The sequence below is a fragment of the Carcharhinus amblyrhynchos genome, chromosome 2, assembly GCF_965287045.1.
Source record: "Carcharhinus amblyrhynchos chromosome 2, sCarAmb.v2.hapA, whole genome shotgun sequence".
In the NCBI taxonomy this organism is placed as follows: domain Eukaryota; kingdom Metazoa; phylum Chordata; class Chondrichthyes; order Carcharhiniformes; family Carcharhinidae; genus Carcharhinus; species Carcharhinus amblyrhynchos.
In genome coordinates, this window is record NC_137325.1 from 146,878,006 (window position 1) to 146,898,098 (window position 20,093).

The 20,093-nt window shown below is 43.6% G+C and overlaps 1 protein-coding gene across 1 annotated transcript in view; it reads left to right on the forward strand.

Annotated features, from left to right (window-relative positions):
- Window positions 1-20,093, forward strand: part of LOC145359361 (diacylglycerol O-acyltransferase 1-like) — a 93,306-nt gene that overhangs the window by 40,163 nt on the left and 33,050 nt on the right. Inside the window, exons 3-5 of the mRNA XM_080213949.1 lie at window positions 12,193-12,233; window positions 15,866-15,951; window positions 16,716-16,768. Coding sequence (XP_080070075.1) covers window positions 12,193-12,233; window positions 15,866-15,951; window positions 16,716-16,768 — 180 coding nt within the window. The remainder of the gene's footprint in view (window positions 1-12,192; window positions 12,234-15,865; window positions 15,952-16,715; window positions 16,769-20,093) is intronic.

Genomic DNA, 20,093 nt, shown 5'->3' on the forward strand with positions numbered 1-20,093 from the left:
ATGGACACAGCTCGACAATCACCAGACAGGAGTGTTCCCTTCCTGTTGGGGAACACTTCAGCAGTCAAGGGCATTCTGCCTCTGATCTTCGGATAAGTGTTCTCCAAGGCAGCGTTCACGACACACAACAACGCAGAATCGCTGAGCAGAGACTGTAGCCAAGTTCTGCACATGTGAGAATGGCCTCAACTGGGATCTTGGGTTCATGTCATGCTTTCTGTAACCTCCACGACTTGCCTCGGCTTGCAAAATCTCACTAACTGTCCTGGCTGGAGACAGTTTACACCTTTTTAACCGGTACTTAACCCCCTCTCCACCCTTTATCCTGTTAAGGGCAGAGCTGATGATAAATGTTGATTGTTCAAATTCCAGAAAGGAATTGAAACAATTGCCCTCGCATTTGTACTTGCAAGTTGTGTTGTACGAGGGAAGGTGTTGAAAATCCAGAAATAATGTCCCTGATTAACTTTTACTACATAGTGCCTTTAATCCTCTCTCTCTAGGTGCCCTCTAAGATTGCCAGTTGAATTTTCAGCAACATAAACAGAAAATGCTAGAAAATTTCAGCTCTGACAAAGGGTCATCCTGACTTGAAAAATTGACTCCATTCTCTCTCCACGGATGCTGTTGGACCCACCGAAATTTTCCAGCATTTCCTGTTTGAGATTCCAACATCCACAGTATTTTGCCTTTATCTTAGTTGGATTTTCAGAATTTCTGAATTTGTTCACAGCGCTTGCTGCGAGTTTAACCAACTATTCCTGCTGTCTGTGAAATCTTAAATAGCTTCTCCCGTATGTTTCAGTATCTCCTTAAATATGTTCTTTCCCTTCAATGACTCCATTGTCTCACCCAGTTTCTTCAGAATTGATCAACTTCATCTCATTACTCACCGGGTAGTGGTTAGCACTGCTGCCTCACAGTGACAGGGACCCTGTTTCAACTCCAGCATCGGGTCAATGTCTGTGTGGAGTTTGCACATCCTTCCTGTGCCTGCATGGGTTTCCTCTGGGTGCTCTGGTATCCTCCCACTGTCCAAAGATGTGTGGGTGAGGTGGACTGGCCATGCTAAAATTGTCCCTTAGTGTCAAGGGGACTAGCAGACTAAATATGTAGGGTTATGAGGATAGGGCCTGGGTAAGATTGTGGTTGGTGCAGACTCAGTGGGCCAAATGGCCTCCATCTGCAGTGTAGGGATTCTATGATTTGCACTTCAGCTTTTAGAATTTGAAAGAAGTGTCTGGGCCCGATCGGTGGTGGTGGAGGGAGCCTGCTGCACACTTTGCATTAAGGATTAGTGGGATTGGAATGGAGGGGGCAATCGGAGCTGGACATAGGGTGGGGTCAATTGGGATATAGGAAGGGAGGGTCAAGCTGGCCAATGGGTGGGAAGGGGACTTGGGATGGACATGGATGAGGGATCATGGAGACTGGAAACCCGGGGATCACGGAGGCTAGCAATTGGGGGGGTGGTCACAGGGGCTGACTATTGGGGTGGGGGGGGAGGTCACAGGCTGGAGGTTGGAGTGGGAGTGACACAGAAGCTGGTGCTCGAGGATGGGGAGGGGAGTCATGGAGGATGGCGATCAGGGGTGAGGGGTTTCAGAATACAGTTGGGAGGCTGGCAGATGAGGAGGGCAGTGCGCATGTACCAATATCCCCACTGACAAATTCCTGCCCGTTGAGCACTCGGAGTTCTTTTGGGAGAATAGTCTCTGTGGTGAAGTCGTATTCAGACATGTTGAGGGAGAGATTATTGTTGTCACACCAGCTCGCCAGATTTTCTGTCTCTTTCCTGTACTCCATCTCATCATTGTTTGAGATCTGACCCACCAACATGGTGTCATCAGCAAACTTGAAAATCAAGTTGGAGTGGAATTTGGCCACACAGTCACAGGAGCTGAGGACACAGTCTTGTGGGGCACCCGTGTTGAGGATGATTGTGGAGGAGATGTTGTTGCTTATCTTTACTGATTGCGGTATATGGTTTGGGAAGTCTAGGATCTAGTCACAGAGGGAGGAGCCAAGCCCCAGGCCACAGAGTTTGGAGATGAGTTTTGTAGGAATAATGGTGTTGAAGGCTGAGTTGTAGTCAATAAATAAGAGTCTGACTGACATAGGTATCTTTCTTGTCTTGGTGTAACATAAGAACATAAGAAATAGGAGCAGGAGTAGGCCATCTAGCCCTTCGAGCCTGCCCCGCCATTCAATAAGATCATGGCTGATCTGTTGTGGCTCAGTTCCACATTCCCGCCCTCTCCCCATAACCCTTAATCCCCTCTCTTATCAAAAACCCATCAACCCGCGTCTTAAAAATATTTAGCGAGGTAGCCTCCACCACTTCAACGGGCAGAGAATTCCAGAGATTCTCCACCCTTTGAGTGAAGAAGTTCCTCCTCAACTCCATTCTAAACCGCCCCCCCCCCCCCCCCTTTATCTTGAGGCTGTGCCCCCTAGTCCTACTGAGTGCAGGGCCAGGGAGGTGGCATCTGCTATGGACCTATTGTGGAGGTAGGCATACTGTAGTGGATCAAGGCAATCTGGGAGGCCAGAATTGATTCATGCCATGACTAACCCTTCGAAGCACTTGAGAATGATGGAATTGTACAGAGTGTTGGTTAGGCCACAGCGGAGTACTGTGTGCAGTTCTGGTCACCTCTCCATAGGAAGGATGTGATAGGGGGTACAGAGGAGGTTCACCAGGATGCTGCCTGGGATGGAGCATTTGAGCTATAAGGAAAGACTAAATAGGCTTGGATACTTTAGAACAGAGAAGGCTAATGGAGGGACATGATTGAGGTGTATAAGATGATGAGGGGTGTGGACAGGGTGGTTTGTATTCCACTTGGCTGTGGGCTCAAATATGAGGGCATAGTTTTAGGGTGAGGGGCAGGAGATTCAGGAGGATTTGAGGGGAAAAAAAAACTTCTTCACTCAGTGAACTGGTGGGAATCTGGAACACACTGCCTAGGAAGGTAGTGGAAACTGGAAATCTTACAACCTTTAAAAAATATTTGTATGAGCACTTGAAGTACTGTAACTTTCAAAAATAGGTACAAGTGCTAGAAAATAGGATTAGCATGACTTTAGTGGTAGATATCATTGGTGCAAACTCGACAGGCCTTTTCTGCACTGCAGACTCTATTGTTGCAAAATGCATTGGAAAGTCCCAGAATAGCCACCCTCAGATATAGTTCAGGCCTTCCTTGCATCCCTTTTGTGTTTCTAGCTAGATTGTAGTTTCTATAAATAAATGTTGTAAATGTTTTGATTCTCAGATGGTTTTAGATTGGCAAAACTATTTTAAGAGTTGAGTTTTGATATCACTTCCTGGAGAGATTCTCAGCTATGTTGTTGTTTGCGCACCCAGCAGTGAGATACGTAACTAGATCATATATGATGTCAATTAAGGGATAAATATTAGCTGGAAAACTTTCCTGCTCTTCGAAAAAGGGCCATGGGATTTTTTGTATCTACCTCCTTAAATGGGATCTTGGTTTTAAGTCTCATTGGCAATAGCTCCAGCAGTGCAACACTCCTTCAGTATAATGACAGTGTCAGCTTGGATTGTATCCACAAGACTCAGGTAGTTTTGAAGTCTGCCTGATAATTTCTGAATCTATAGTTCTTCCTGGCTTCTTGAACCACTTGTGAAAAGACTGAACCAGACTGTTCATCATAATGTCCTATTGAGCTTCCAGCGCCATAACCTCACCATCACGAAGATCTCTTTAAAATCACACCTCTCTCTCTCTCTCTCTGCTGCTGCTGCTGCCTTAGTTCCTCTGCAGAAACTTTTGTTATCTTCAGATTCAACTGTCTGTGGTGACCTCCTATTGTGTACTGTCCAGAAACCTCTCTCTCTAACCACATCCTAACTATTCTAGCATCCGCAATAATTTGCTTTTAGACTAACGTATACATCTGGTGTAGTGGTATTGTCACTGGATTAGTAATCCAGATTCCCAAGGTACTGCTCTGGGTTTGAATCCCACTACAGTAGATGGTGAAATTTGAATTTAATAACAATCTGGAATTAAAAGTCTAATTAAACCATCAATTGTCGTAAAAAAAAAATCCTCTAGTTTGTGAATGTCCTTTTAGGGAAGAAAATCTGCCATCCTTACCTGGTCTGGACTACATTTGACTCGAGGGCAGTTCGAGATGGGCAACAAATGTTGGCCTTGCTTGGGATGCCCACATCCCATGCTTTCTTGCTTGAATTTGTCTCATTTCTTTAAACCCCAGAGTGTTCAGATGTGATTGTTACGATGCAGGGTGAGACTTTTATTGAACCATCACACTAAACACATCTTGAAATTGTGATCAGGTACATGACATGAATGTGTGCCAGTAAATACTGCATACAGCACTAGAGTCATAGTCAAAGGTTTACAGCATGAAAACAGGCCTTTTGGCCCAACTTACCCATGTTGCCCTCTTTAAACCCCTAAGCTAGTCCCAGTTGCCTGCATCTGGCCCATATCCCTTTATATCCATCTTACCCATGTAACTGTGTAAATGTTTTTTAAAAGACAAAATTGTACCCCCTGTACGACTACCTCTGGCAGACACTCACCACCCTCTGTGTGAAAGAATTGCCCCTCTGGACCCTTTTGTATCTCTCCCCTCTCACCTTAAACCTATACCCTCCAGTTTTAGACTCCCCTACCTTTGGGAAAAGATATTGACTATCTAGCTGATATATGCTCCTCATTATCTTATTGGCTTCTCTAAGATCACCTTCTATGCTTCAGAAAAAAATGTCCCAGCTTATCCAGCCTCTCCTTATAATTCAAACCATCAATTCCCAGTGGCATCCTAGTAAATCTTTTCTGCACTCTCTTCTAGTTTAATAATATCCTTTCTGTAATAGGGATGACCAGAACTACGCACAGAATTCCAAGTGTACTACTTACACTATTTTGGCCATTGGTCACTCCACTCCATACAGATAGATAGATAAATAACAGCACAATAATAGTAAATACTTGGAGGGCCTAAAAGCCTGTTCCTATGTTGTACTTTTCTATTTTTCTTTGTAAAGAACCAACAAAATGCACGTGGTTCTTTTAGTCACTTCTAAGTAACTATTGCCTTGATTATATTGCCCTCTCGGTCTTCCAACCATTTAATTTCCAGAAATGCAAATGACCAAGGTGAAAACGCCAGGATCCCTGGGTGATTCTTGTGCGTTACATCAGGCTCTTGTCTATGAAAATATCCTTCCTCAAGCCTGTTTACACAATGCATCTCGTACTCAGCAGGGAAGTGTTTTAACCCACTGTGTGCTGATTCCATTTGCAGTCCAAACCATTGCAGTACTCTGGTAGTGTGAACTTGTTCCCACAGCATCAAGTCCTACTTGCCCATCACCCCTATGGTGTTGGTCAGCATTGGCTCCTGGTCAACAACATCTGCTACAAAATTCTCATTCTTGGTTTTTAAAGGTCTCCATGCCCTTGCCTTCCCTATTTCTGTAATCTCTTTAGGCTCTATAAGTAGTCTCCCAACACCAAGTTAAATTCCAACAGGTTTATTCAGTAGCACGGGCTTTTGGAGTGCTGCTCCTTCATCAGGTGAGTGCTCTGGCCTCTTGCACAACTCCCATTGCTTCACCACATTAAGCTGCCCAATGCTGTAAAGTTCTCTCCCTGAACCTATTAATTTCTCTCTCTCATTAATTACCTCTGTGGAGAGCTAAGCATGCTCACATGTTAAGTATATTCAAATCCAAGATCAACAGATTTTTGGGTACTAAGCAATTGAGAGATATGAGGGAAGAATGGTGTGACTGAGCTAGATCTGTTATGATCTTAAGAGTGGCACAGTAGCACAGTGGTTAGCACTGTTGCTTCACAGCGCAAGGGACCTGGGTTCAATCCCAGCTCGAGTCACTCTGTGTGGAGTTTGCACGTTCTCCCCGTATCTGCATGGGTTTCCTCCAGGTGCTCTGGTTTCCTCCCACATTCTGAAAACATGCTACTTAGGTGCATTGACTCAAACAGGCACTGGTGTGTGGTAACTAGGGGAATTTCACAGTAACTTCATTGCAGTGTTAATGCAAGCATTACTTGTGACTAATGAATGAACTTTAACTAAATGTTGGTTCAAGGAGCCTAATGGCTATCTTCAGTTCCTTTTTTTTTATATCCTTACACTTTCTTCATTAGAGGCAGCTCAGAGAAGGTTCACTTGGATGACCCTAGTATGGAGGGATTATCTTCTGAAGAAAGGTTAAACAGATTGGAGCTCTACTCACTGGAGTTTAGAAGGATGAGGTGATCTCAATGAAACATACAGGATTCTTAAGGGGCTTGACAGGGTAAATGGTGAGAGAATGTTTCCCCTCATGGGAGGATCTAGGATCAGAGGGCAGTCTCAAAATAGAGATCTCAATTTAAGATTGAGATGAGGAGTTTGTTTTGAGTCTTTGAAACTCCTTGCCACAGAGACCAGTGGGGGTAGAGTCCTGGTGTATATTTAAGGCTGAGATAAGATATTTGATCAATAAGGCAATTTTATGGGGAAAGGGCTGGAAAGTGGACGTGAGGAATGTTGGATCAGCCATGATCCTATTGAACGGTGGCGCAGGCTCAAGGGGCTGAATGGCCTACTTCTCTCCCTATTTCTTAGGTCTTAGCATGCTGCTCAAAATCCATCTCTTTGACCAATCATTTGTTCACCTATTGTACTGTCACCATTTGTGTCTCAGCGACTGTTTAAACACTCTGTGAAGCACATTGGCACTTTTATTGGGTGAATGTGAATGATTTGAAATCCAACTAAATAATTAGTTGGATTTGGATGGCACAAGCAATGCCCTAATTGAGGAGCATCACATTGCTCCACATCCTGACAAGGAAATGTAAAGTCAAGAGTACCAGGATCAGGGTTGAGGATCTGTGGGATTTATGCAATAAAAATTTGCTGAATGCAGTTTAGCAGCTTTCCGCTGGTGGGGATTTGTTAGGATAACTGTGATTTGCTGATAGTTTGTTGAATTGGGTCAAACTAGTGAGGCAGCTTTGAGAATATAAATTGCCGTGAAAATTTGCAGCTTAAATGCTTGACTGTTTAATTACAGTTGGTACATTCTGAGCCTTTAATTTGCTGCAATGAATTTTTAATAGTTTAAAATATGTGTGGGAGCGATTCTGACTTGGTTTGTGGTTTGGTCCTTGGGTATTGAATTAATCCCCTCGGCCTGTTTTGCTCCAAGGATATGAATGTCCCAGAATGACTGGATTGCAGAATATTTGTGTAACAAGGTCACTCCCACTGTCTTTGCTGGAGCTTTCTTACGCACTGTGTTTTGGGAAGTTGGCCTTCTCTGTGCTGTATTTAACAGTTCCACCATGTCCTCATTTGACCTGTGAGTCCGTCAAAAGTGGTGAAATGTTACCTTTGGACACAGCTCCATTCCTCACGGCCTGTCAGGAAAGATAAGTTTTCTTGCCTGTTACTTCGTTCTTTTAAAACATATGCAATACAAATAACCACTACTCCTATTTCCAGCTCTATTTACTATTTGGATCTCGGCAGCACCAGTGAAGCTGTATTTATTGTCAATCGCACTGCCCCTCATTTCCTCCACCACCACCACACCCCCCCCCCCCCCCCCATGACAAATTACCAAATTACCAACTTTGTGACATACCCAGATACCCAGGAATTGAACTCTCAACATGTGCCATGATAATGTAGTACCAAAATCACAGGGACAGTTTTACTGTCAGTAATTCTGCAAATCACTAACAACTCTCTTTTGGCTGGGTGAGTTTAACTCCATTGCACTATTGTATTGGGCACCAAAGAGATGAGCGGCCACATGAGTGAGGATATTTGCTGTCCATTTGTTTAGAAATCACTTTGTACGACTCCAGATCTGTTGTAATTTTGAAGCTGTTGTTTCAGTTCCATGCTACCACTGTACAGTGTACAGCAGTTGTATGCCCAAACATCATCTACTTCATCAGTGACCTTCCCTTCAAATTAAGGTCAGGAGAGGGCATATCTTCTGATTGTTGCAGAGTTTTAAACAAAAGTTAACAGAGTTGAGGGCTGCACGGGAAAGCCTGGGAGCTACAGGCCGGTGAGCCCCTCATCTGTGATGATTAAGTTGTTGTAAGATATTTTGAGAGACAAGACCTATAAGCATTTAGAGACACAAGGACAGATTAGGGACAGTCAGCATGGCTTTGTGAGTGGAAAATCATGTCTCTCAAATTTGATTGAGTTTTTTGAAGGGGTAAGCAATAAAGTAGATGAGGGCAATGCAGTTGATGTCTACATGGACTTTAGCAAGGCCTTTCAAGGTGCCTCAATGTAGGTTGTTGCATAAGGTTAAATCTCACCGGATCCAGGGTGAAGTAACCAAATGGATACAACATTGGCTTGACAGAAGACAGAGGGTGGTTGTAGAGGGTTGTTTGTCAAACTGGAAGCCTGTGACCAGTGGTATGCCTCAGGGATCAGGTGCTGGATCCACCGTTATTTATATTAATGATTTGGATGAGAATTTAGTCGACATGGTTAGTAAGTTTGCAAGTGACACCAAACTTGGTGGTATAGTGGACAGCAGAGAAGGTTATCTCGGATTGCAGCAGGATCTTGATCATTTGGGTCAGTGGGCTGACGAATGGCTGGTTGAGTTGAATTTAGGAAAGTGCGAGGTGATGCATTTTGGTGGATTGAACCAGGGCAGGACTTCCTCAGTTAATGGTAGGGTGTTGGGGAGAGTGATCTCAGGGTATATGTTCATAGCTCCTTGAAAGTGGAGTCACAGGTGGACAGAGTGGTGAAGAAGGCATTAGGCATACTTGGTTTCATTGATCAGGACGTTGAATACAGAAGTTGGGACATCTTGTTGAAGTTGTACAAGACCACACTTGGAATACTGTGTATGGTCCTGGTCACCCTAATATAGAAAGGGTGTTATTAAACTAGAAAGAGTGTAGAAAAGATTTACTAGAATGCTACTGGGTCTTGATAGTTTGAGTTATAAGAAGAGGCTGGATAGACTGGAACTTTTTTCTCTGGTATGTGAGAGGCTTAGGGGTGATCTTATAGAGATCTATAAAATAATGAAGGACATAGCTAAAGTAGACAGTCAATATCTTTTCCCAAAGGTAGTGGTGTCTAAAACTAGAGGCCATAGGTTTAAGGTGAGACGGGAGAGATACTAAAGGGTGCAGAGTGGAAGTTCACAGTAACTTCATTGCAATGTTAATGTAAGCCTTACTTGTGACTAATTAACAAAATAAATAATAAAAATAAACTTTTTCACTCAGGGTGGTAAGTGTCTGGGAACAAGCTGCCAGAAGTGGTGGTAGAGGCTGGTACAGTTTTTTGTCTTTTAAAATGTTACATGGGTAAGATGGGTGTAGAGGGATATGGGCCAAACGCAGCAATTGGAACTAGCTTAGAGGTTTAAAAAAAGGAGTGGTATGGACAAGTTGGGCCGGAAGGCCTGTTTCCATGCTGTAAACCTCTGTCACTCTCTGGCTCTAATTTGTGTCCAGTTTCTGCTATTTGCCATCACTGGGAACTCTCCTCCCTTTTTTTAACAATGCTGGACTGAGAAATAAAACTTTTGCAAATGTCTGGTTCTGATACCTACACAGTGCCGCTTCTGCAAAGCACAAATGTGTGAACTTCGGGTACAAACAGCGACACATCCAGACGTTAAAAAGACAATACCGTGGGCCCTGACTGGTTTATTACTTTCCTGCACTTTCTTGAAATTGGTACAAAATTAGCTTCTCCCAATCCTGCCCAGGCTTCTCCTTGCGTTTCTATTTGTGTTCTCCCCTGGAAATTTGGAGCCCTTTCCAAATTTAGTCCTGCACTGGAGAGTTTTACCAAACTTGTTTCTAATTTATGGATTAAAATACCAGTGATAGACTACCAGAAATTGAAGCAGGGACATAAGTTAGAAAGTGTGTGTCCTGTTCTAAGCACCACGCTCTGGAAACGTGAAGACTTTGGAGAGATTATAGAAGAGATTTACTAGAAGAGTTCCAGGGATGAGGAATTAGGGAAATAGACTGAAGAATTGGATTGTTTCTCTTGAGTAAGGAATGCTAAAAGGAGATTTGATAAAGGTGCTTTAAGCCATGAGGGTTTCAGTGGAGTATCTAATAGATCCAATTTCAGACGGCAAAAGAAATTGATAAATATGATGGAAAGATGGGATATGGGGAAGGAGTGGGGAAGTAGGGCTATCTTAGAGAAAACTGGCATAGATGTGTTAGACTAAATGGTCTTCTGGCTATGATCCTAATGAGGGGGTGAGATCGGCATGGGTGCAATAACAGTAGTCACTTGGTACATGTTTCTGCTAACAACACAATGCGAGTTCTTTCCAAATTTAGATTGAGGACATTCCCATTCTGACATTGCAACCTCTGAGCTAAATGCAGCACAATTAGAAATGAGGGCTTAAAAGCTAAGCAGATTTTTTTTTTAGTTACTTTCAAAAGCTGGAACACTTCCATTCAAAACAGATGAAACAGGCTCACTGCAACTTTGTTTCCCATATGGTGAATTTCTGACTGCAGCTGATCTACTATGAAAGGGAGCAGAAAAGGACAAGGGTAGTGAATTTTGGTGAGCTTAAACTCCATGTGCCCTTCACCTATCCACGATCACAGCGTAGTGGTTAGCACTGCTGCCTCAGTGCCAGGGACCCGCGTTTAGTTCCCAGCTTGGGTCACTGTCTGTATGGAGTTTGCACGTTCTCCCCGTGTCAGCGTGGGTTTCCTCCAGGTGCTCCGGCTTCCTCCCACTGTTTGAAAGACATACTGGTTAGGTGCATTGGCCATGCTAAATTCTCCCCCAGTGTACCTGAACAGGTGCCGGAGTGTGATGACTAGGGAAATTTCACGGGAACTTCATTGCTATGTTAATGTAAGCCTTACTTGTGACTAATAAAATGAACTGTAACTTTATCAACAAGACAGAGAAACTTGCTGCCAGGCGTCTGACAGTGCAGCTCTTAAACTAGCTACAAGGCTGGCTATGTGTTCTTTAAACCAGGGAAGCAAAGTACATGCCGCATCCCCCCCCCCCCCCCCCCCCCGCCCCACACACACACACACACACACACACACACACACACACACACACACACACACACACACACACACACACACCCCCACCACCAGGGAAAGGGGGGAATTGAGGAATTGAGCAGTGTTGCCTGAATAACTAAACTTGGTCTTTTCAACCTCTCTGTCATAACAAGGTGACCAGGTTACAAGGTGAGCAAGTTGGGAATATTTCAAGTGCACAATATTTTGAAAAGACAGGAAGACTGGAAAAGGGGAAGTGGTGGCTCTAATAATAGAAGATGGCATCATGATGGAGGTTCTAGGTTCGGAAATTCATAGAGCAGCTCCGAAAAGGCCCTTCTGCCCATCGAGTCTGGACTGACAACTACCACAAAAGTCAGGCTAATCCCACTTCAAGTGCTGATCCAAATTTTTTTTTAAGGTTTCCAGCCTCCACTATCTTCCCAGGCAGTGCATTGCAGATTCCCACCACCCTCTGACTAAAAAATATTTTTTTCAATTTCCCTCTGAATCTCCTTACCTTAAAACATTCCCCCCACATGATTGACCTCTCAACCAAAGGGGAAGCTGTTCCCTCCTCCCCCTGTTCATACCCCTCATAATTTTCTACACCTCAATCATGTCCCCCTCAGCCTTCTCTGCTCTAGAGAAAACAATCCAAACTTATCCAGTCTCTCCTCATAGCTCAAATGGTCCATCCTAGGCAACATCCTGGTGAACATCCTCTGCACTCTAAGAAAGGAGTGGTAGCTAAACCAAAAGAAACTTCTAAATTGTTTTGCTGGCATTGTTTATTTTTGTTAGGCACAAGTATTAATGGTTACCAACCAAGATGGATGAATGGACTTAAGATACCAGGCTGATCTACTAAAATGGCAGAACAGGTTTAGGGGGCTGATTGGCCCCTCCCTCTTGCTATGTTGCTCAATGAGACCTATTGAGGATTGGTTTTTGCACTGATCATTGAAATCTGGTTTGATTGTGGAAGGCATGCACTTAGACTAGGAGCTTTGTACAAATTTACAGCTATAGATTTTGGTATTATTGACACCACCAATGCAGATCGATAATCAAATTAGCAGAATATTGCATAACCAATTTTTATTTTTTCTTGCAGATCTTGAGCAATGCTCGCCTTTTCCTGGAGAACCTTATTAAGTAAGTATCGATCTGTCATTTAGAAAGAGTATCTCTTAGTGAATGGTGAACAACTGTTCGATATATGAAGGGGAGGATATCAATAAAAGGTTTTAGTTTGGCTGTCATGGACAATTCCAGTTTCAGTTGTCCAGTGAGGCACATGGTGAGAATAGTGGAATCACGCCATCCAGCGTACACCACAGTGGAAGAGGCTAGGAATCTTTTCAACAATACCGCCCCACCCCCAGCCCTCACTAAATTACCACGTTAATCCAGAGTGTAAATAACTGAGCAATAGAGGAGGGTGTAAACAGTTGAATTTTCAGCAAGTTCACAATCATTGACATACTTTTGAAAAGTAGTCACTTATGCCTAAGCACTTGGGATTCATGTAACTTCATTATTGCTTTAATCTGATCGTCAGTGTTAGTCCATAGTTTAGTCTGCGTACAATACTTTGTGCACACTGCGTATGCAAACTGATGTCAAAATGTCTAGCCTTATCTGCTGTTCCTACACTCTGTCCCTTCCTACCATGCTCTGATCATTGTTGCCCTTATTCCTCCCTTTTTCATCCTATCTTCTCTGCTTAATTTATTACATCTTCCCAAACATGATCTCTTGCTCCCACCATTTAGTTTAAAGCTTTCTCTACCTCCCTAGTTATACAACTCACCTGCACACTTGCCCTGGCATGGTGCACGTGTAGGCCATCCCAATGGTACAACTCCCATTTTCTCCAGTACAGATGCCGCATTTCTCCCACGTTGATTTTTGAGCCACACGTTAAACTTCCGAATTTTGTTTACCCTGTGCAAGTTTGCTCATGGCTCCAGTAATCCAGAGATTATGACCTTTGATGTTTAGCTTTTTAATTTAGCCTCTAGCTGCTCATCTGCCTCTAGCAGAACCTATTTCCCATTTCTACCAATGTTACAGTCCCTACAAGTAGCAACACAGCCATCTGGGCTCCCGCTCTTGGCTGAAAGGAACTGTGTGTATCCCCTAACTTTATAATCCCCAAGCGCCATCTCATTTGACCCATACTTGCATGCTTGCATCACTCAGTCTCTCACACCACCACCGCGCCGCCCCCACCCCCCACCATCTATCCATCCATCCATTTTCTCCCCCTCCCCAACCACTGCCCACTGAACAATCACTGAACTCCTGTTCCATTGCACTAAAGGCAGCATCGTGGGGATACGGTGCAACTACATTGCTATGAACACAAGATGAGGAAGACCAGTCAGCCCATCTTGGGTTCTCTACTTGTATCAGCTCGTAATTTCCTTTCATGCATCATGATTCCAGAACTTTATCTCCATTATTCTGTTTAAACCATACACACTGAAAGATATTAATGTGGGAAATGATAAACATCCCATGGTAGGAAGGGATAGAAAGTGCAGCTTGTATAAATATAAGGAAATGTGAAGTCATGCATTTTGGTAAGCAGAATAAAGGAGCTGAATGTTATTGGCTGAATGGTCTACTCCTCCTAATCCAAAAGTTCCTATACATCGTTCTTTGTATGTGGAGGCTTTTCCTGATGCTGGTTCTAAAATTACCCATGAACAGGTTGAACTTGTGCCTCTTGCTCCCCTTGCACAATACAATTTATAATAATGTTCCAGATTTTTTTTTGTGCACCTAATCTTCAATACCTATTCAAGATAACTTCACAACATCATTTTATTATGAACTCCCTAACTTCTGTTCATCTATTCTGGCTGTGAAGTTCAGGATTATGTTAGCTTCTTCATTGCGGGTCTGTGCTAGTTTGATGTTGAATCTGTTAAGAGTCCCAAGATCCTTCAGCTCCATTCCTGGAGTATGTGTAATTGCCTATCTGCATGCAGCATTTTACACATGAAACTCCAGCTACCCATGTTCTGTCAACCATCATATTTTGTGCCCTCCTCTCCTTCTTAATAAGGTCCTTAAAGACCAACCCTTTGCTCATTTCTGTTCATGTTTTCATTTACAGGATGTGAGCATCATTGGCTTTATTTACCAGCATTTATTGCCCATCCCTAGTTGCCCTTCAAAGATGGTGTGAGCTGTCTTCTTGAACTTCTGTAGCCCTTGAGTTATAGGTGTACCACAGTGCTGTTAGGTGGATCCCAGAACTCCCACCCTGTGTCTTGTCTAACTACACTACTGCGAAATGGATTGGGATTTTTATGTTCAAGGGACTATTTAAGTGCTCAGTACTAACAATTCTACTTTTACAATTCCACTGCCCTCCTATCATCTGCATGTTTGATTGCTTCACATTGTTCTTGTAAGTTCTGGTCAGTTTTGTAAATTGGGATCGGTGATAGCGCTTACTGAAGGTTGGTGTGAGTGGCTTGCACACACTGATTTTGCTGTAAAATGTTTCCTTCATATTCATGGCAGAAGCCTGAGTTTAAGCATTTTCCCATCAAGCTGCAATACAAAAGTGTTATGGAAGGCTTGTCAACATTGGGATTAATGCAGTAAACACTTGCTTAATGTTAGTCAGCGTCTCATCGGCTTTTCCCAATTTACATGGCTAATGTTGCTTCCACTTAACTGTTCTTGAGTGCAATGTGAACAGCAGTGACCCTTCATTGGGAGGTATGGGGAAATGAGGTTTTTAAAGATACCTTTAATATGTATATCTATTCTATTTAATATCTTCCACCTTTCACTTCTTGTGCATCATAAAATAATTTAATTAGTAACATGGTAGGATGCACTTTTTGTTTTCAAAAATTGCATTGCTGGCAAGGCCAGCACAAACTACCCATCCCTTTTGTTGCCCTAAAAGTGGTGGTGGACACAGTTCTGGTACAAGAAATGGCATAGAGTCACCGTGTGGTTCTAGAGTCACAAAGCAGCCAAACTGGGGAAGGACAGTTGCTGTCCTCCTTTAAAATATATCACTGAAATAATTGAGCTTTTACATCAACCTGGTCAACTTTACTGGCAACACCAGGTTTTAATCCAACCGATTTATTTGATAGTAAACGCACAAGCTTTTGGGGTTAGTCCCTTCGTCAGGTGAATATAAAGCACAGACAGTCTGTGCTTTATATGCTCTGTCTGAGGCCAGAACTCTCCATTCACCTGACAAAGGGACTAACCCCGAAAGCTTGTGTGTTTACTATCAAATAAATCGGTTGGATTAAAACCTGGTGTTGTCAGACTTTTTACTGTGTTTACGCCAGTCCAACGCCGGCATACCCACATCACAACTTTACTGGTACAGATGTATTTTATTTCCAGTCTCCCATGGTGGAATCTGAATTCCAGTTCTTTAAATTACTGGGCCAAGAATATAACCCACACACGACTGTAATTAAAACTGAGGGTGTTTCTCTGAAGATGGTCTTGCTATGTGTAGTAAAATAGGCTGGTCAAAGGATTCTGAGTGATGAAGCAGGCTTCCCAGTCAGAAGTGAGTAACATTTGTTGGTGTCTCTCCCCTGGTTTTATATTTATTTTGGTTATTGGAGAAGGCATTTCTTTGGTGTTCTCATCTTGATATCTGAGTTGACAGAGCAGTAGTCTGAAGATTTATTTATTTATTTATTTTCATTTAATGTAGAAAATCGTTTTTAAATCGATATGGGTTAAAAGTTTTAAAAAGAAAACTGGCATTGATACTACTTCATTTGCAGATATGGTATATTAGTGGATCCAATTCAAGTCATCTCACTGTTCCTCAAGGATCCCTACAGTTGGCCTGCCTTGTGCCTTATAATTGGTGAGTATCCCACATTGGGGAAGTGATTTATTTCTCCGACCCTTTTCCAGTCTTTCTCATGATTTCCAGCACGCCAGAACTGGGTTAAAGTAAAGGTATTTGCCATTGGTTTGCTATGCTAACAGCTCCTTGCTGGTTTAATTCTCATTACAGCATATCTAACTTGAGAATCTTTAGAAGTTAGAGTGCTTAGTTGTCTCAAACTTCTTCCAAGTATCCACGTGATACCTTCTTGGTAACTTACTCTAAACTTTATTTATTTTGCAGGTGAAAATGACTTTCTTTCTTCAGAACTCCTAACTTTGAGCTTGCCCAGTGAGATTTAACATTCCTCCTTGCCTGCAATTTGCTAATTTTGAACTTGTTCTGGCATTTTCTACTGATTTTAATTTCCAATATCAGAAGACTAAAGTTACTAGTAATTAGAATTCTTCTACGTTCATACTGTGCTCTCCATTCCTGTTGTACAACAATGTCACCTTGCCCATTCCTCATCCCATGTGTAGTGAATTGTTGCTTATTTGGAGGTTTCACCTCCTGCCTTGCCTTGGGGTTAGCAGTCTGGCTGCTGCTGTCACCATGATTGACAAGTCTTGTGTTTAGTGACTGACTAGGCAGTGAAACTGTACAGGGAAATGTGTGACAGCAAGAGATGGCGTTACTGTCACAGTGTGATGTTTTACCCAAATCTCACTTGTGTATAATTACATCATTCTCTCTCCACTTGCTGTTTGTGATTTAACAGATCTCTTTATGTTCCCCAGTCTCGAATACTTTTGTAATTGTGGCACTACAGATTGAAAGGAAAATGGCTATGGTGAGTTTGCAGTTTTCTTTCCCTTGAGGGATAGGGAGCGGCTGTGTTTTAAATTCTTATCGGTTATTAGTGCTGGTCAGACTTTGGAGAAGCTGACTTGTAGAGCTGGATAGGTGGGTTGCCTGTTCTCTGGGGGATGTTAACAACCACCGCCACACCCCCAGCATAAGCTTCATCTGTGTCCAGGCAAGTCATGAGGGACCTCGGGGTCCTTGTGCATGAGTCGCAAAAACCCAGCCTGCAGGTGCAGCAGGTGGTCAGGAAGGCAAATGGGATGCTGGCCTTCATAGCGAGGGGGATTGAATATAAAAGTAGGGAGGTCTTGCTGTGGCTGTATAGGGCATTGGTGAGGCCACAGCTGGAGTACTGTGTGCAGTTTTGGGCGCCGTACTTACGCAAGGATATTTTGGCCTTGGAGGGAGTGCAGAGGAGGTTTACTAGGCTGATGCCGGAGTTGAGGGGGTTGAGCTATGAGGAGAGGCTGAATAAACTAGGCTTGTACTCGTTAGAGTTTAGAAGAATGAGGGGAGATCTCATTGAGACGTATAAGATGATGAATGGGATGGATAGGATAGAGGTGGAGAGACTCTTCCCGCTCAGAAAGGACAGTAGGACAAGGGGGCACAGCCTCAAGATAAAGGGGGGGCGGTTTAGAACGGAGTTGAGGAAGAATTTCTTCACTCAAAGGGTGGTGAATCTCTGGAATTCTCTGCCCGTTGAAGTGGTGGAGGCTACCTCGCTAAATATTTTTAAGACGCGGGTTGATGGGTTTTTGATAAGCGAGGGGATTAAGGGTTATGGGGAGAGGGCGGGAATGTGGAACTGAGCCACGACAGATCAGCCATGATCTTATTGAATGGCGGGGCAGGCTCGAAGGGCCAGATGGCCTACTCCTGCTCCTATTTCTTATGTTCTTATGTCTTTATAGTTGGATAGCTGAGAAAGTCTTCCTTTAACCCAGCTTTCTCTATAGCTGTACAAGTACAGTTCCACAGACAGTGGGAACCATTCACTACTACCCCAGTTGACCGTTATTCATCATGCACATCTTGTGACAGTGTGGCACGGTAGCACAGTGGTTAGCACTGCTGCCTCTCAGCAGCAATTCCTGGCTTTGGTGACTGTCTGTGTGGAGTTTGCACACTCTCTCCCTGTGTCTGCATGGATTTCCTCCGCATTCCTCCTAGTCCAAATACATGCTGGTTAGGTGGATTGAACATAAGAACATAAGAAATAGGAGCAGGAGTAGGCCATCTAGCCCTTCGAGCCTGCCCCGCCATTCAATAAGATCATGGCTGATCTGTCGTGGCTCAGTTCCACTTTCCCGCCCTCTCCCCATAACCCTTAATCCCTTCTCTTATCAAAAACCCATCAACCCGCTTCTTAAAAATATTTAGCGAGGCAGCCTCCACCACTTCAACGGGCAGAGAATTCCAGAGATTCACCACCCTTTGAGTGAAGAAGTTCCTCCTCAACTCCGTTCTAAACCGCCTCCCCTTTATCTTGAGGCTGTGCCCCCTAGTCCTACTGTCTTTTTTGAGCGGGAAGAGTCTCTCCACCTCTATCCTATCCATCCCATTCATCATCTTATACGTCTCAATGAGATCTCCCCTCATTCTTCTAAACTCTAACGAGTACAAGCCTAGTTTATTCAGCCTCTCCTCATAGCTCAATCCCCTCAACTCCGGTATCAGCCTAGTAAACCTCCTCTGCACTCCCTCCAGGGCCAAAATATCCTTGCGCAGGTGCGGCGCCCAAAACTGCACACAGTACTCCAGCTGCGGCCTCACCAATGCCCTATACAGCTGCAGCAAGACCTCCCTACTTTTATATTCAATCCCCCTCGCTATGAAGGCCAGCATCCCATTCGCCTTCCTGACCACCTGCTGCACCTGCAAGCTGGGTTTTTGCGACTCATGCACAAGGACCCCGAGGTCCCTCTGCACCGTCGCCTGCTGCAGTTTTTCGCCACGTAAGTAATAGTCCTTCCTACCATTCTTCCTACCAAAGTGGACCACCTCACACTTGCCAACATTAAATTCCATTTGCCATTTCCTGGCCCATTCGCCCAGCCTATCTAGATCCTTCTGTAGCCAAACAGGCGTCGGAGTGTGGTGACTAGGGAATTTTCACAGTAACTTCATTGCAGTGTTAATGTAAGCTGACTTGTGACTAATAATTTCTTTTAACTGAATATTGGCACAGAATTTGATTGTGGAGACATCGCAGTTTGATTCAGTCCTTGCTTATCATCCATGTAGACATCGGCCCTTTAAGGAAGGATTGCCCGAAAGGAATCGGCAGGGAGGGTGGGGGGGAGTAGAGGAGGAGAGAGAGAGAGCCCTGCCCATCATCTTTTACTACCTCCAACCAAATCCTCCCTCTAACAGTGTTCAGAGTTCTTGATGTGAATTATGTTACCCATTCCTTTGCTCTTTGTCAGGCAATGGGAAGCTAAATGATCACAATACTGGGCAAGCAACTCAGAGGTCCTGAGGTCAAATGCCATTATACCAGCTGGAACTAAACTCAGTAAATCCAGAAACATGTGAGCTTCAACTTGAAATAGGATGACCAAGAAAGCTGCTGGTTTAATGAATCTTCAGGGATGGGAAATATTTGGTCCATGCATGAGGAGCTCCCATTGGTCCACACATGAGGAGTTCTAGTCTGTACAATATATCGCTGACTCTTTGTACCTGCTGAATTATTCTAGCTGTCACTGACTTGTTACAAGGAGGCCCATCATTACTATCTTCAGGCACCTAGTTTTAAGTTTAAAAGTTTATTTATTAGTGTCACAAGTAGGTTTACATTAACACTACAATGAAGTTACTGTGAAAATCCCATAGTCACCACACTTGAGCACTTTTCAGGTACATTAAGGGAGAATTTAGCATGGCCAGTTCCCCTAACCACATCTTTTCGACTGTGGGAGGAAACCCACGCAGACATGGGGAAAATGTGCAGACTCCACAGAGACAGTGATCCAAGCAGGGAATCGAGCCCACGTACCTTGGAGCTCTGAGGCAGCAGTTCTAACCACTGTGGCACCATGGCGCTCCTAGGGATGGACAATAAATTATTTTGTCTTACTGACCAAAATAAAAACAATTAGTTCAGATTTTTGCAGCCCCATCGAGGTGTTACGTCTGGAGCCTTTCAATCTATGGTTCAGTGCTTTTACATTTAAGATGCTCATTTATATTTAGTTTGACTTCATGTGTAAGTTGTTGAGATTGATTGATTGATTTGTATGTTGTGCATCCTTTACCCTTGGTTATTTTAAGCATTTGGCTTGTCACTGCCAAGTTTGAGCACCTGC